This window comes from Podarcis bocagei (assembly GCF_964188305.1).
Source record: "Podarcis bocagei genome assembly, chromosome: 11".
In the NCBI taxonomy this organism is placed as follows: Eukaryota; Metazoa; Chordata; class Lepidosauria; order Squamata; family Lacertidae; genus Podarcis; species Podarcis bocagei.
Genome location: NC_138136.1, coordinates 4,715,820 through 4,731,526, shown reverse-complemented (window position 1 = coordinate 4,731,526; position 15,707 = coordinate 4,715,820). Strand labels below are relative to the sequence as shown.

Below are 15,707 nucleotides of genomic sequence, written 5' to 3'. Positions count from 1 at the left end.
TTCAAAGGTAGCCCCACGTAGAGCGCATTGCAGTAGTCCAAGCGGGAGATAACCAGAGCATGCACCACTCTGGCGAGACAGTCTGCAGGCAGATAGGGTCTCAGCCTACGTACCAGATGGAGCTGGTAAGCAGCTGCCCTGGATACAGATTTGACCTGTGCTTCCATGGACAGCTGTGAGTCCAAAATGACTCCCAGGCTACGCACCTGGTCCTTCAGGGGCACAGTTACCCCATTCAGGACCAGGGAATCCTCCACACCTGCCCGCCTCCTGTCCCCCAAAAACAGTACTTCTGTCTTGTCAGGATTCAGCTTCAATCCATTAGCCGCCATCCATCCTCCAACCGCCTCCAGGCACTCACACAGGACCTTCACCGCCTTCACTGGTTCTGATTTGAAAGAGAGGTAGAGCTGGGTATCATCTGCATATTGATGGACACTCAGTCCAAACCCCCTGATGATCTCTCCCAGCGGCTTCATATAGATGTTAAATAGCATGGGGGAGAGGACGGAACCCTGAGGCACCCCACAAGTGAGGGCCCAGGGGTCTGAACACTCATCCCCCACCACCACTTTCTGAACATGGCCCAGGAGGAAGGAGCGAAACCACTGTATAACAGTGCCCCCAGCTCCCAGCCCCTCTAGACGGTCCAGAAGGATGTTATGGTTGATTGTATCAAAGGCCGCTGAGAGATCCAGCAGAACCAGGAAACAACTCTAACCTTTGTCCCTAGCTCGCCGGAGATCATCAACCAGCGCGACCAAGGCAGTTTCAGTCCCATGATGAGGCCTGAATCCCGATTAGAAGGGATCCAAATGGTCCGAATCCTCCAGGCATGCCTGGAGTTGTTCAGCAACCACGCGCTCAATCACCTTGCCCAAGAATGGAAGATTTGAGATTGGGCAATAGTTGGCAATACTGGCCGGGTCTAAAGATGGTTTTTTAAGAAGTGGTTTAATGACCGCCTCTTTCAGCGGATCTGGGAATGTTCCCTCACAGAGGGAAGCATTCACCACCCCGCAGAGCCCATCGCTCAGCCCTTCCCGGCTTGCTTTTATTAGCCAGGATGGGCAAGGATCAAGGAGACAGGTGGTTGGTTTCACGCGTCCAAGCAGCCTGTCCACATCCTCGGGGGTAACGGATTGAAATTGATTCCATGCAACTTGACCAGACAGAGCTCTAGCACTCTCCTGCCCCAGCCCTGCTCCCACGGTGGTGTCTAGCTCCTTCCGAATATGAGTGATTTTATCTGCAAAAAACTTAGCAAAATCATTGCAGGAGATCTTGGGGTCTTTACAAGGCCCCGGTGGTAAAGGTGGTTCCGTTAAATTGCTGACCACCTGAAAGAGTCTTCTGCTACTATTTTCTGCAGATGCAATAGAGGCGGTGAAGATAGTCTTCTTCACCGTCGCTATCGCCACTTGGTAGGCTCGACGTTGAGCTCCAACCTGTGTCCGGTCAGATTTGGAGTGAGTTTTCTGCCATCGACGCTCTAGCCGTCTCAGCGATTGTTTCATCACCCTCAGCTCCAAAGAAAACCACGGGGCTGTCCGTGCTCCATGCAATCGGAGAGGGCATTTCGGAGCCAGATAGTTGATAGCCCTGGTTAACTCCGCATTCCAGCGGGCCACCAGGGAATCAGCTGAAAGGCCATCAACATGGGCTAAAGCATCCCCTACCACTCTCTGGAAACCATTTGGATCCATTAAGTGGTGGGGGCGGACCATCCGAATTTTTCCCACCTCCCTGCAGAGGGGAAGGGTCGCGGAGAAGTCCAGTTGCACCAGGAAGTGATCTGACCATGGCACTTCTTTTGTTTCACTTTTACTTAGTGTCAGATCACCCACGTCACTAGAGGTGAACACCAGGTCTAAGGCATGTCCATGACTATGAGTTGGGCCAAACTTATTTCTTATAAATCCCAGCCAAACAATGTCTTAGAAATCCCAGCAGAATTTCTTAGAAATCCCAGCAAAATTTCTTGGAAATCCCAGCAGAATTTATTAGAAATTGCAGCCAAACAATTTATTAGAAATCCCAGCCAAATTCCCACAAGAATTCTTCGCCTTTGCATTGGCTTCAAATCAGTGGGTTGTTAATTCGTCAAAATACGTGGAAATTACCTGGCTGAAAAATAAAAATAAAAATGGAATCCCATAATCCAACGCCTCTTTCCCCATTGGTCCCCCATGTCCTCCCAGCCCACCCACCCGGAAAAGTCAAAGGAGTCCAACTCACTTGTCCCGGACGGCCTGGATGGCTTCAGCGGCGCTTTCATAGTTATGCTTCTCCATGTGGCGGTACATGGTGCTGAGCTCCACCTGCCGGCGGAAGTAGATGTCCACCGAGCTCTGCTTGACCGTGGCGTAGATGAATTTGTCAGACGGGTTGCGCAGCTGGGAGAGGGGAAGGTAGGACATCCGTATTTTGGTGGGAGAAACGTCAGAAGGGGTGGTAGAACGTCCACATTTTCATGGGAGAAATTTCAGAAGGGAAGGTAGGACGTCCCTATTCTCATGGGATAAATGTTACAGAAGATGGTAGGATATATTCTCATAGAAGACATGTCAGAGGCTTGGTGTTCTCCTTCCATGCTTACCCTGGGATCATTGATGCCCGTGATCCGTTCCTCGGGTCTGTCCAACACCAGGAAGGCCGCCAGGTTGGCAGTGTAAGAGGCCACAATGATCATGGCGAATCCAGCCCATACCATTCCCAGGATCCGTGCGGAGAAGCTCCGGGGAGCACCTGGAAGAGATAGGGCAGCTCGGGATGGTCCTCAAGCATCTGAAGGACCAAAACCCTGGGGAGATAGACCTCACCCAAGCTCTCTAGTGCCACCCCTCGAGAAGACCATCTAACTGGGGAAGAACCCAGAGGGGAAGAAGTTGAGTTGGACATCCCTATTCTCGTGGGACAAATGACGGAGGTCAGAGAAGATGGTAGGACCTCCCTATTTTTATCAAGGTGAAAGGGGATGGTGGGACCTCCCTATTTTCATGGGAGAAATATCGGAGAAGATGAGATGGGGTCGGTGGCACCAGCCTTTGCTTTGCAGCCTCTTACGGATGGACCCATCCAGATTGTTCCCACTGGAGAGACTCACCTTCTCCGATGCCAGAGTTGAGCAAGACTCCCCAGGAGAACCACATGGCAGATGACAGGGTGAGGGCATCCTCTTCCTCTTCCTCGCTGTTGACTTTGAAGCGGCCGAAGGGGCTGCAAAAGAGCAAGCGGGGCCAGTGGTCAGCCGTCCGTTGAGGAGCAGGTCTTAGAAGATGCCCCATGGAAAGAAGCTTCTGGACCTCATGGGTGCGAGGAACTCCAGAAGTCCAGGGTGTGCAGAGGGAGGAACTTCGAGGACTCCTCGGTTTATTCGCAGGTGGAATAAGTCATGCAAAGTCAGTGGACAGAGGTCCCTTTGCATCATTGATGGGTACGTAATTTGGTGACGTCTTGAGGAACAGCCCTTCCAGTTCCTTGTCCCTGCCCCCATTCATGGGTGGGAGGAAGCAGAGCTGGATAACTTTTCCTTGCTCCTCTGGGAGGAGGAGGAGGAGACCAGGAAGACCAAGGGGTAGAGGAAAGAGGGGTAGAGGGGGGGAGGAGGAGGCCAGGAAGGCCAAGGGGCAGAGGAAAGAGGAGGAGGAGGAGGAGGGAGGGGGAGTAGAGGGAGGAGGAGAATGAAGGAGGAGGAGGGAGGAGGAGGAGGAGACCAGGAAGACCAAGGGGTAGAAGGAGGGGTAGATGGAGGAGGAGGAAGAAAGAGGAGGAGGAGAAGGAGGGGGAGGGGGAGGAGGAAGAAAGGAGGACGAGGGAGGAGGAGGAGGAGATCAGGAAGACCAAGGGGTAGAAGGAGGGGTAGAGGGAGGAGGAGGAGGAGGAGGAAGAAAGAGAAGGAGGAGGAGGAGGGGGAGGGGGAGGAGGAAGAAAGGAGAAGGAAGAGGGGGAGGAGGGGGAGAAGGAGAAGGAAGGAGGAAGGAGGAGGAAGGAGGAGGAGGAGACCAGGAAGACCAAGGGGTAGAGGGAGGAGGAGGAGGAAGTGGTGGAGAAGACCAGGAAGACCAAGGGGTGGCCGCAGTTACCTGAAACGGTCCAGGAGATAGAGCATCACAGCCACCACGTGGACCGAGAGGCCCACCAGGAGCCACAGGGTGCTCTGGAACGGCTGCATGAATGAGTCCAAGGTGCTGCGGGGGATTTCCTGCAACGGAGAACCGGAAGTGGGTGTCAGCAGCCAGGGGAAGACCCCGGCAGGGGCTGCTTAGGGTTCCTCACAAAGGTTGAGGAGATTGTGGCAAGAGAACTGTTCTCCTCTTCTTCTCCCCAGGCCTTTCAAGGATGGACCTTGATGTCATATAAGGGTGGCTTTTAATGGATGCTGATTATATTATATTATATTCACAAGAAATTCCATCGGGACTTTGCAAAGGGAAGGAGATGGACAACGGGAACGGCTTGACCAAAGCAAAGCGTGGCCACCTCTGCGGACCAAGCCCTCTGGAGGGCACAGTGATGCCTAGTGGTCGTTGGCCATGTCTACCCACCTTCTTCACCAGGATGGTGAGTCCCTGGTACTTAAAGGGCTTGGAGAACTCGATGTACTGGGCCCGCTCGTTGTTGATGGTCAAAGGAGCCACGATCATGTCCGCCTGACCGCTCAAGAGCTCCCCCATCATGCCGTTCCACTCCTTCTTGTTGCTGTTGTTCACCTGTGTTGAGACAGAACCGGGGTGAGAAGGGCAAGGAGGTCCATATTTCCATGGGATGAGCATCAGTGATGATGGTAGAACGTCTGTATTTTCGTGGGATAAATGTGGGAAATGATGGTAGAACGTCCGTAATTTCATGGGATGGATGTGGGAGGTGATGGTAGAACGTCCATAATCTCATGGGATGAATGTGGGAGATGATGGTAGGACGTCCGTATTTTCATGGGATGAACGTCAAAGGGGATGGTAGGACGCCCATAATTTCATGGGAAGAACCTCAAAGGGGATAGCAGGAAGAAGCTATGGGAAGCAAGTTCACGAATGGACAACCCTCCAGGCCTCTCCTGAAGGTTCCTCCGGTCACCCCAGTGTGGGCGGAAAGCTAATGGGTACAGCCAACCGTTCCAGGAACGACTTCCCACAGATCCCCTTTTTCAATGGGACGGCGTCTGTCCGTCCCCAGCCAAGGGGCTGGACCCTCGGAGGTCTTCAAAGAAGTTGGAGGGTGGCCCGTCCGGCCTTCCCGAGGCCCGCTCACCCTCTCCTGCGTGCCAAACTTCCCGTCGCCCACCAGGTGGACCTCGTAAGTGAAGTTCATGGTCTTGGCCAGCTTGATCAGGAGGTCAACGCAGAAGCCATAGCAGCAGAGCATCACGCTGGGGCGGCCTGGTGGGGCAGGAGAAAGGGGGACCATTGAGGCCCATTCCAGAAGGTCCCCAACGGAGAGGACCTTCTCAATCGCTCCACCTTCCCATTGTTCCTGACCACTGGTCCTGCTAGCTAAGGATCATGGGAGGTGTAGGCCAACCACATCTGGAGGAGCCTGGTCTAGACTAAGAGGATCTCATCTCTACCATGCAGTGCAGACCCTCCCAAGAAGGAGAGACGCCTGCCGCCCAATGGAGATGCTTGGCGGGGGAGCTTCTGACCCGGCGCTCCGGCTGTGGGTTCGAGACGTACCCGGCATGGTCTCGTTGGGCCCCGTACAGAGGACCTGCTGCACCAAGCCACCGGTGCTGTTGGTGAGGGCTTTGCACTTGCCATCGTCCAGGGTCTCCTTGACGTAGACGAACGGCTCCTGGTGAATGGTGACAATCTGAAAGAGATTGAAAGAGAGCCATCTCCTTCAACCGTTTCTGCTAAGGCTAAGCTTCTAGGCCCTCAACCATCTTGAGATGTTTGAAGGTGGTTCCCATATCTCCTTGGTCTCCTCTTCTCCATCTCCTCCTAAGTTCCTAACCGTTCCTCCTAAGGCTCAGCTTCTAGACCCTCAAACATCTTGAGATGTTTGAAGATGGCCCTAACATCTCTCAGCCTCTTCTTTTCTGAGCTAAAGAGAGCTATCTCCTTCAACCTTTCCTCTAAGCCTCAGCTTCTAGACCCTCAAACATCTTGAGATGTTTGAAGGTGGCTCCCATATCTCCTCTTCTCCATCTCCTTCAACCGTTCCTCCTAAGGCTGGGCTTCTAGACCCTCAATCATCTTGAGATCTTCAAAGGTGGCCCTAACATCTCCTCTCAGCCTCCTCTTTTCTGGGCTAAAAAGAGCCATCTCCTTTGACCGTTCCTCCTAAGCCTTGGCTTTCAGACCCTCAATCATCTAGAGATGTTTGAAGGTGGCTCTCATATCTCTTGCTTTCCTCTTCTCCAGCTCCTTCAGCTGTTCCTCACCAGGCTGACATTAGGGAGGGAGATGGAGCAGAGACGATACCTTGAGCTTGGTAGACATCTCATAGCCCTGGGGCGTCTCGGTTTCTCCTCCTGGCCAGATAATCTTGCGGTCGTTGGGCAGGAACTGCGGAGGTGAGGAGAGAAAGGTTGGGACCAGACCTTCTCTACCAGCCTTCCCTGTTAAACGACCATAGAGTCAGAATGGGACCCCTAAAGGTCAGCCAGTCTGACCCCGGACCAGGCAGGGCCCTCCCATCCAGGGATACTTACATTGCTGCCGTTGTAGACGCCGACCTGCACCAACTTGTTGTTCTGCAGGTTCATGACGCTGTAGTTGGCGTACTTGCGGTCCCCGTCCTCGTTGAACTCCACCCGGCCCGTCACACCCTCGGCGTACTTCGTCTGCATCAGTACCCTGGGGAGAAGGCGGGTTGATCGGGATGCAGAGGGATGGAAATGTCTCCAACGAAATTACGGACGTCCTACCATCCCCTCTGACATTTCTCCCATGAAATTACGGATGTTCTACCATCCCCTCTGATGTTTATACCACAAAATTGCGGATGTCCTACCACCCCTTCTGATGTTTCTCCCACAAAATTATGGACGCCCTACCACCCCTTCTGACATTTATGCCACCAAATTATGGACATTGTACCATCATCTCCAACATTCATCCTATGAAAATACGGACATCGTACCATCCCCTCTGACGTTTATACCACAAAATTACAGATGTCTTACAATAATCTCTGACATTTCTCCCATGAAATTACAGACGCCCCACCACCCCCTCCACAAAGAACCGAGGTCCGAGGTGCCCAGGACGCTCTTACCTCTTGAAAAGTGGCCCCGTCTTCCAGATGTTGGTGTTCCCCACACACCCCCTGGGTGGGTCAGTGATGTTCTCCTTCTCAAACAAGTCATGGACCGCCTGGGCCACTATGGCCACCGCGTCCCGGATGTGAGCTGACTCGTTCTTGCCGTTCATGAGCTGCAAACCGATGAGACCTGGGACGGGAGTGGGGGGGGACAGAGACAGACGACTGGGTTGGCCGGGACCCCAGAGGTCATCCAGGCCAACCCACTGCAGGGCGGAGACCTCCGAATGGATTTAGAGAAGGGAAGGAGAGCACTGCTGGGTGATCAACCATGGGGCAGCTGGACCATGGGGAGGGGTCCCAGGTTACCTTCTGGCGCATTGCGTAGGGCATTGCCAGAGATCTCCCGTTCCCCCACCAGCCAGACGTAGCCGGGACCTGTCATGTTTTCTTTGGCTGCGGCCATGTAGACAGTGGTGGCGTCGTCCTCACTGGAGAAAGAGAAGAAGGCTGTTGGGATGGTAGGACGTCCGTATTTCGGTGGGAGAAATGGCAGAGGAGATGGAATAGGAGGTCCCTATTTCCATGGGAGAAACGTCAGAGGGGATGGTAGGACGTCAGCATTTTAATGGGATAAATGTCAGAGTGGGTGATGGACATCCATAATTCCATGGTAGAAACAGCAGAGGGGATGGTAGAAGTCCATATATTCATGGGATGAATTCTGGAAGGGATGGAATAGGACACCCCTATTTTCATGGGGAAATCGTCGGAGGGGATGCTAGGACGTCCCTATTTTCGTGGGATGAATTCTGGAAGGGATGAAATAGGACGTCCCTGTTTTCATAGGATAAATGTCAGAGGCGATGGTGGAAGTCCATATTTTCATGGGAGAAACATCGGAGGGGCTAGTAGGACATCCCTATTTTCATGGGATGAATTCTGGAAGGGATGGAATAGGAGATCCCTATTCTCATGGGAGAAACGTCGGAGGGGATGGTAGAACGTACATAATTTCATGGGAGAAAGGTCGGAGGGGGTGGTAGGATGTCCCTATTTCCACGGGATAAATTCTGGAAGGGATGGAATCGGAAGTCCCTATTTTCATGGGACAGACCTCAGAGGGAATGGTAGGACGTCCATAATTTCATGGGAGAAACATCGGAGGAGTTTGAACGAGGGAAAAACGGGGGTCGCCTCCACTCACCTGACCCCAACCCCGCCCCACCGGCCGGCCCTCACCTGGCAGACAAGATGATCACCCTGGCCTCCAGTTCCTTGGCTTCCAGGAGGAGAGACGTCACATTCTTGGTGCCCGGCTCAAACTGAAGGACCTTCTCGGCCTGCAAGGTTGGCGCGAGCAAATGGGGTCAGTCGGCTGGGCCCCGATCCCCCATGCGAGAGCCATGCTTTCCTCAGAAAGATACCTCCTTCTCTCTTTCCAAGGTCTACCTGGAAAGGACTCAGTTGTTCCTCATTTCTTTTCCTCGGTTTTTTTCTCCTCCCCCGTTCTTTTTTTTCTTCTTTTCTCCTGGTGGGGTTAATTTCCTCCCCACCCCCCTTAAAAAAATAAAAATCTATTTTTTATTTTATTTTCTATTTTAAAAAAAGAATCATTTTTCTTTGTTGTTGCACTGGGCATGCAAACAGAAGTCACTCCAGCCCCAAAAGAAGGTCGTGCATTGGTACAGGAAAGAGGAAAAAAAGGCATATATAGAGATACACAGCGGCCGCCAAAGTGATTCCACCCACCGTGGCAAATTGATTTCTCGCTATTTGGTTTTTGCAAAAGAAAAAGAAAAAAAAATGTTGCAAAATTTGCAATTTTTTTTTTTGGAAAATTCTGCAGAATCCCTGCCATCTCGGAAATTGCCGACCTGCCTTTTTCGCTCTGTCATCACCATCTTTGCGACGGCGAGGGAGCCCCTCAGGCGGCAACTGCACATATCCATATATTGGTTGGTTGGTTTCGCAATGTAGTTGACTGCTCAAACGCCTGTTGCTTTTCCAAAAGACCAAAAAAAAAAAAAACCCCACAAAAAAACAGGAAAAGGGGAGGAAGGGGGAGGGGGAAAACACGCAAGGGGTCCGCCTTGCAAGGGAATCGAAGTGAGCATTTCGCATTTCCTGTTGGGACAGGAAGGGGCAGAGCAGGAAGAGGAGAACAGGAAGGGGGAATCAGATGGTCCAGGAGGAAACAAGGGGGGGGGGAATAAACTCGCAAATTCACTCTGGCTCCACATGCATGGTCTTCCGAAGAAAGACGTCCAGGATGGGATTGCTCCTCAAACTCAAGCTCAAACCAAGCATATCTCAACGGAAAAGAACGTGCGACCCAAAAAAAACAAACACGGAGTCTGCTTGCTGGCTCCAGAGATATTTTTATATTTTTTTCCCTTTAGTATATATATATCTATATATATCTAAAATTTATTCTAATTTTTTGTGGGGTGCCCGTGGGCCGAGGCGGCCCAATTGATGAATTTTATGAATTTTTTATTTTAATTTTTTTGCTCGTTAGGTTGGTGGGCGGCGTGCATTTCCATGCAAATATACCTTGGGTCCTCGCTTGTTGTCAAAGGATAGCGGTTCGAGGCTGTCAAAGCTCCTTTTTTTACTCTGATGGATAATGTGCACAGAGAAAATATGCAGACACAGAAGAAGATTATAAACAGTTGAAAGAAGAAAGATGGGCACTCAAAGCAAATCCCATATCCAACTCCTCCTGATCCGGGGCGGGGGGGGGCCGTAACAGAGGAGCAGGGAAAAACCCCTACAAGCTTTTCTATTCAGTTTCCTGCAAAGTTTCCTACAAACTTTCCAACAAGGTTTCCTATTAAGTTTCCAACAAGGTTTCCTGCACAGTTTCCTAGAAGGTTTCCTATTAAGTTTCCTTCAAAGTTTCCTGTTAAATTTTCTGCAAATTTTCCTACAAAGTTTCCTATTAAGTTTCCTACAAGTTTTCCTGCAAAATTTCCTACAAGGTTTCCTATTACGTTTCCTAGAAGGTTTCCTATTCAATTTCCTGCACAGTTTCCTAGAAGGTTTCCTATTAAGTTTCCTACAAACTTTCCAACAAGGTTTCCTATTAAGTTTCCTATTAAGTTTCCTACAAGGTTTCCTACTAAGTTTCCTACAAGGTTTCCTACTAAGTTTCCTACTAAGTTTCCTACTAAGTTTCCTACAAGGGTTCCTATTAAGTTTCCTTGAAAGTTTCCTGTTGAATTTCCTGCTATTTTTTCCTACAAAGTTTCCTACAGTGGTGCCCCGCAAGACGAACGCCTCGCGAGACAAAAAACTCGCAAGACGAAAGGTTTTTTCGTTTTCGAGTTGCTTCGCAAGACGAATTTTCCTATGGCCTTGCTTCGCAAAACGAAGCTTGCCCCCGCACCCCGGGCCTCTTTTGAAGCAAAGGGGGGCGGGGAGAAGATTGCTTCTCCCCGTTGCCAGCCCCGCAATCTCCGGGGACAGGGGGGAAGGCGCGCGCACGCCTTCCCCTCTGTCCCCGGACCCCTTTTGAACCAAGGGGCGGCAACGGGGAGAAGCGATTTTCAATGCATTCCTATGGGAAACCGTGCTTCGCAAGACGAAAAACTCGCAAGAAGAAAAAACTTGCGGAACGAATTAATTTCGTCTTGCGAGGCACCACTGTATTAAGTTTCCTTCAAGGTTTCCTGTTAAATTTCCTACAAACTTTCCCGCAAGGTTTCCTATAAAGTTACTAAAAAGGGCTTCTTAAAAAGTTTCTGATGGGGGTTGCTGACCAGGTTTCCTATGGGGTTTTCCTATTAAATTTCCTACAAAATTTCCTAAGACGTTTCCTACAAGATATCCTATGGGGGTTTCCTAGGAAGTTTCCTTGGAGCTTCATGCAAGTTCTTTCTCTCCTTTAAATCGGTGAAGGTACCTTGCGAGTTTCTGAGGGCAGCTGGACATTTTCATGGGAGAAATGTTGGAGGGCATGGTGGGCTGTCCCTCTTCCCAAATGTTGGTAGACCTCTGAATGCTGGCCGCTTGAAGTGAAAAGCGGGGGCAAGGCCGCCACCCTCAGCTCCTTCCTCCTTGCAGGATTCTCGACGGCCACTGAGAAGAGGACCATGGACCGGATGTCCTGCCTTTGGTCTGATCTAGGAAGGCTACCCATATATGTTGGCTTGGCTGACGTGGAGCCACCGCTCACACCAAGCGCCAAGGAGGCTCAGCTTCAAAGCCCCGCTCCGCCATTTCCCCCGTAGAAATGTTGGAGAGGATGGAGCCACGTGGGCCGCCAACCCAGGAGAGAAGGAATTGGATCTTCAGGAGAAGCTCGGATTGGGGGAAGTTGTGGACGATTGGACCTTTTATGGTGCTCTTTTAGATGTTGGAGCATCTGGGGCAACCCAGTCTGATTGGTGGGGGTATAGATGACAAAATTATGACCATTATGACTGATCAGATTCTTGCGTTGACCATGAGCTTCTTTGGAAAAGAGGAAGGAAGCAGGTAAAGGGAGCTGCCTATCCCTGCCTCACAAGTCTCTCTTGGGGCTTCCCAACTCTATGATTCCATCTTGAAGTTCGTGCCTTGGTTGAACCAGACAACCATTCCATGGTTCTATGTTGAGTTGCCTGCATTGTTTGGACCAGACAACCCTTCCAGGTCCTTCCTAAGTCCATGATCCAAGCCTACTCTCCTAGACACTCTCTTCCAATAAAGAAATGGGTTTTTGGCCCAGCTCCAGGTTACGTCTCCCCCCTCGTCTCCCCGTTTTTGCCTCTTTCGGATTTCGGATTTCATTTTTTTTTAATGTAGTTGGAGATTTCGGGTTTTTTCAACCATGGCAAAGCAAGTGAAATGAATAAAGAGTAAAAACTTTGGCCAGCGCCTAAGAGCACAATGTGGGTTATGTTTAACAATGGGAAGAAGAGAGAGAAGGTGTATTTACAGATGTCAATCTACACACGGACGACAAAGCGCGAGACTTTCAAGAAGAGCGTGGGTGGCGGGAAGCTACTGACCTTGGACTCTTTCTCCTCCAGGAGGGTCTCCAGCTTCTTCTGAGCCGCCCGGCCCTCGTGGTCATCGCTGACGATGAGGATGATGTGGTTCCATTTGTAGAAGCGCATCATCTCAAACCAGACATTGGACTGGTGAGAGTAAGGAGGGACTGTGCGGAGGAACGAAAGATGGATACTCTGGGGAAAGAAGGAGCCAGAGGGAGCGTCACTGTGGACCAAGCGGGGGCGTCTGGGTTGAAGCGCCGTCCCTCCTACAGGGTGGAAGGAGCTTCTGGAGAAGTTCCATCTTGAGACCCCACCTGCCTCGGCAGAGAGGTCCATGCTCTGCTCAGCTAATGCATTCTCCATGGGGCTACCTTGGAAGGGGACCTAGAAAGGAGTTGGGGCAACATCCCTCCTATGGGGTGGAAAGAGCCTCTTGAGGTCTTCCATCTTGAGACCCCACCTGCTTCTCCAGAGAGGTCCATCCCCTGCTCATCTCCTGCTGTCTCCATGGGAAGGTGACTTGAAGATGAGTTTGAGGAACATCCCTCCCCTGGGGTGGAAGAACATCTCTAATATCAGCTCCATCCAAGACCTGGCCATCTGCTTGGTCTACTGCCCTGCTTTTTCCATGGGGCTACCTTGGAAGGGGACCTGGGAACCATTGTGGAAAACAGCCCTCTTGCGCAGTGGAAGGGCCTCTTTAAGGAAGCCAATGGGAAAGATCTCCAGACGGACGGATGGACATTGACTACTGAGAAGAACGAATGGCTGTATCAAGGCCTTCTCCCGCCAGATGTCCAGGAGAACGGTGGGTCCCGACCATCGGGAGCTGTGGGCTTACCTTGTCCGAGTAGATGGACATGCGCGTGGTCAAGCCAATGACCGGGATCCGGTAGAAGCCAGCAGTGTACGACACTGGCGTTGGCGTGAGGTGGTCATTGGGAGCCGGCGGGTGACTCACCAAGATGGCGTAGACCTGTGGGAGAGACGTTTTCCCCATGGAATTACGGACGTCCTAACATTCCCCTCCGACGTTTCTCCCATGAAATTATGGATGTTCTACCATCCCCTCTGACGTTTCTTCCATGAAATTATGGACGTTCTACCATCCCCTCTGACGTTTCTCCCATGAAAATATGGACATCCTACTATCCCCTCCGACATTTCTCCCATGAAATTATGGATGTCCTGTCACCTTGCTGACAAAGATCCATATAGTTCAAGCTATGGTTTTCCCACTAGTGATGTATGGAAGTGAGAGCTGGACCATCAAGAAGGCTGATCGCCGAAGAATGGATGCTTTTGAATTCTGGTGCTGGAGGAGTCTCTTGAGAGTCCCATGGACTGCAGGAAGATCCAACAGACCCATTCTGAAGGAAATCAGCCCTGAGTGCTCACTGGAAGGACAGATCCTGAAGCTGAGGCTTCAAGACTTTGGCTACCTCCTGAGAAGAGAAGAGTCCCTGGAAAAGACCCTGATGTTGGGAAAGATGGAGAGCGCAAGGAGAAGGGGACGACAGAGGATGAGATGGTGGGACAGTGTTCTCGAAGCGACCAACATGAGTTTGACCAAATTGTGGGAAGCAGTGGAAGACAGGAGGGCCTGGCGTGCTCTGGTCCATGGGGTCACGAAGAATCGGACATGACTAAACGACTCAACAATAACAGCAAGAAGCCATTTCCCTCCGACGTTTCTCCCATTAAATTATGTATGTCCTCGAATGCCCAGGCTTTGACAGGTGGAGAGAGAAGTCGGCCAAGCCAGATTGCAAGATAATATGATTTCCTTAACCGCACATTAAAGGCCTAAATGCCATTTCCCCACCAGCGACCATTTATGATGAAATGGTCTGGCGAGAAGGAGACGAAGAGCAATCGATGGAAGGAGCCAACCCTATGGAAGCAACTGAGATGGCGTTTCTATGGAAACTTCCTCCTCCCTTTGCTGGCTTCTCCTATAAATGGCCTTTTCTGCTCCGTTTGGGGAAAGAAGGAAGTCTGTAAATGTCGATCAGGTCTGCACTTTGGATGGCTTCAAAGGAGATCCCAAATGAGACGTAAATGGGGCCAAAATAGCACCATTTGATGACTTGGGGACCCGGTTTGTTCCTTGGGAAATGGGCTGTGTTGGGGTATTTTTAAGGTCCCAATATGTGGGTGTGTAAGAGGGAGAGAGGGAGGGGGAGGGGGAGAGAATGAGAGAGGGGAGAGAGGTAGGATAAGAAATAAAGAGGGAAAGAGAGGGAGAGAAAGAGAGGGAGAGAAAGAAAAAGAAAGAGCGAGAGGAGGAGAAAAAATATAGAGAGAAAGAGGGGGAGAGAGGGGAAAAGGGGAGAGAAAGGGGGGAAGGTAGGGAGAGAAATAGAGAGAGAGAGAGAGAGAGAGAGAGAGAGAGAGTAGGGAGAGAAGAAGAAAAAGTAAAGAGAGAAAGAGAGGGGAGCAAGGGGGAGAGAAAATAAGGGAGAGAAAGAGAGAGGGGAGAAATAAAGAGAGAAAGAGAGAGGGAGGGAGGGATAGAAAAAGAGGGAGAAAGAGGGAGGGAGGGAGGGAGAGAGGGAGGGGGAGAGGGAGAGGGAGGGAGGAGAAAAAATAAAGAGAAAACGAGAGAGGGGAGAGAGAAATAAAGAGGGGGAAAGAGTGAAAGAGAGGGAGAGAAAGAAAAATAAAGAGGGAGGGAGTGGGAGGTAGAGAAGGAGAAAAAATAGAGAAAGAGAGGGGAGCGAGGGAGGAAGAGAAAAAAGTAGAGAAATAGAGAGGGGAGAGAGGGGGAGAAATAAAGAGCAAAAGAGAGAAAGAGAGAGAAAAGGGGGAAAGAAAGAGAGGGAGGGAGGGAGAAAAAGAGGGAGAAAGAGGGGGAGAGGGAGGGGGAGAGAGGTAAGGAGAGAAATAAAGAGGGAAAGGGGGAGAGAAAGAAATAGAGAGAGGGAGGGAGGTGGCAGAGAAGGAGAAAAAATAAAGAGAGGGGGAGCGAGAGAGAGAGAGAGAGAGAGAGAGAGAGAGAGAGAGAGAAAGAAAGAAAGAAAGAAAGAAAGAAAGAAAGAAAGAAAGAAAGAGGGGAGTTGTCCCTGGGCTGGTGCCCAAGCCAAGAGGCTGGTTCATAGGGTCAAGGAGTTGTTGGCTGGCCCTTAGTAGGGTCAAGTAGTCCCTAGGCCAGTCCTTAGAGCTGAAGGTTCCCTAGGTTGGTTTCTAAAGCCAAGGGCTCCCTGGGCTGGCCCCCCCAAGCCTGATCCATAGGGTCCCTGGGTGCTCCATAGTAGGGCCAAGGGCCCTCTGGTCGTCTCTTAGGGCTGAAGGTTCCCTAGGTTGGTTTCTAAAGCCTAGGGCTCCCTAGGTTGGTGCCCCAAGCCCACAGTCTGGACCATAGGGTCAAGAGGTCCTTGGCCAGTCCTGAGTAGAACCATGGGGTCCCTAGGCCAGTCCTTAGGGCGGTAGGGTCCCTCGGTTGATCTCTGTGGCCTGCGGGTTCCTAGGTTGGTGCCCCAAGCCCACAGGATCCAGGGATCCCTGGGTGGTCCTTTCTGG

The 15,707-nt window shown here is 51.2% G+C and overlaps 1 protein-coding gene across 6 annotated transcripts in view; it reads right to left on the bottom strand.

Moving 5' to 3' along the window:
* Window positions 1–15,707, bottom strand: part of LOC308597666 (glutamate receptor ionotropic, NMDA 1-like) — a 36,317-nt gene that overhangs the window by 19,784 nt on the left and 826 nt on the right. For 4 of the 6 annotated variants that reach the window (XR_014013097.1, XR_014013098.1, XM_081213606.1 and 1 more), the window contains exons 2-16: window positions 13,027–13,161; window positions 12,201–12,377; window positions 9,760–9,822; window positions 8,446–8,546; window positions 7,573–7,694; window positions 7,219–7,393; window positions 6,653–6,797; window positions 6,423–6,506; window positions 5,673–5,808; window positions 5,251–5,378; window positions 4,548–4,712; window positions 4,086–4,204; window positions 3,107–3,219; window positions 2,600–2,748; window positions 2,239–2,396 (exon numbers count right to left, since the gene is read on the bottom strand). Coding sequence is in view for 4 of the 6 variants with exons in the window: in XM_081213606.1 (XP_081069732.1) it covers window positions 2,239–2,396; window positions 2,600–2,748; window positions 3,107–3,219; window positions 4,086–4,204; window positions 4,548–4,712; window positions 5,251–5,378; window positions 5,673–5,808; window positions 6,423–6,506; window positions 6,653–6,797; window positions 7,219–7,393; window positions 7,573–7,694; window positions 8,446–8,546; window positions 9,760–9,822; window positions 12,201–12,377; window positions 13,027–13,161 (1,970 nt within the window). In the remaining 2 variants the exon portion in view is untranslated. The remainder of the gene's footprint in view (window positions 1–2,238; window positions 2,397–2,599; window positions 2,749–3,106; window positions 3,220–4,085; window positions 4,205–4,547; window positions 4,713–5,250; window positions 5,379–5,672; window positions 5,809–6,422; window positions 6,507–6,652; window positions 6,798–7,218; window positions 7,394–7,572; window positions 7,695–8,445; window positions 8,547–9,759; window positions 9,823–12,200; window positions 12,378–13,026; window positions 13,162–15,707) is intronic. The other 2 variants (XM_081213607.1, XM_081213609.1) reach the window with 1 other exon arrangement.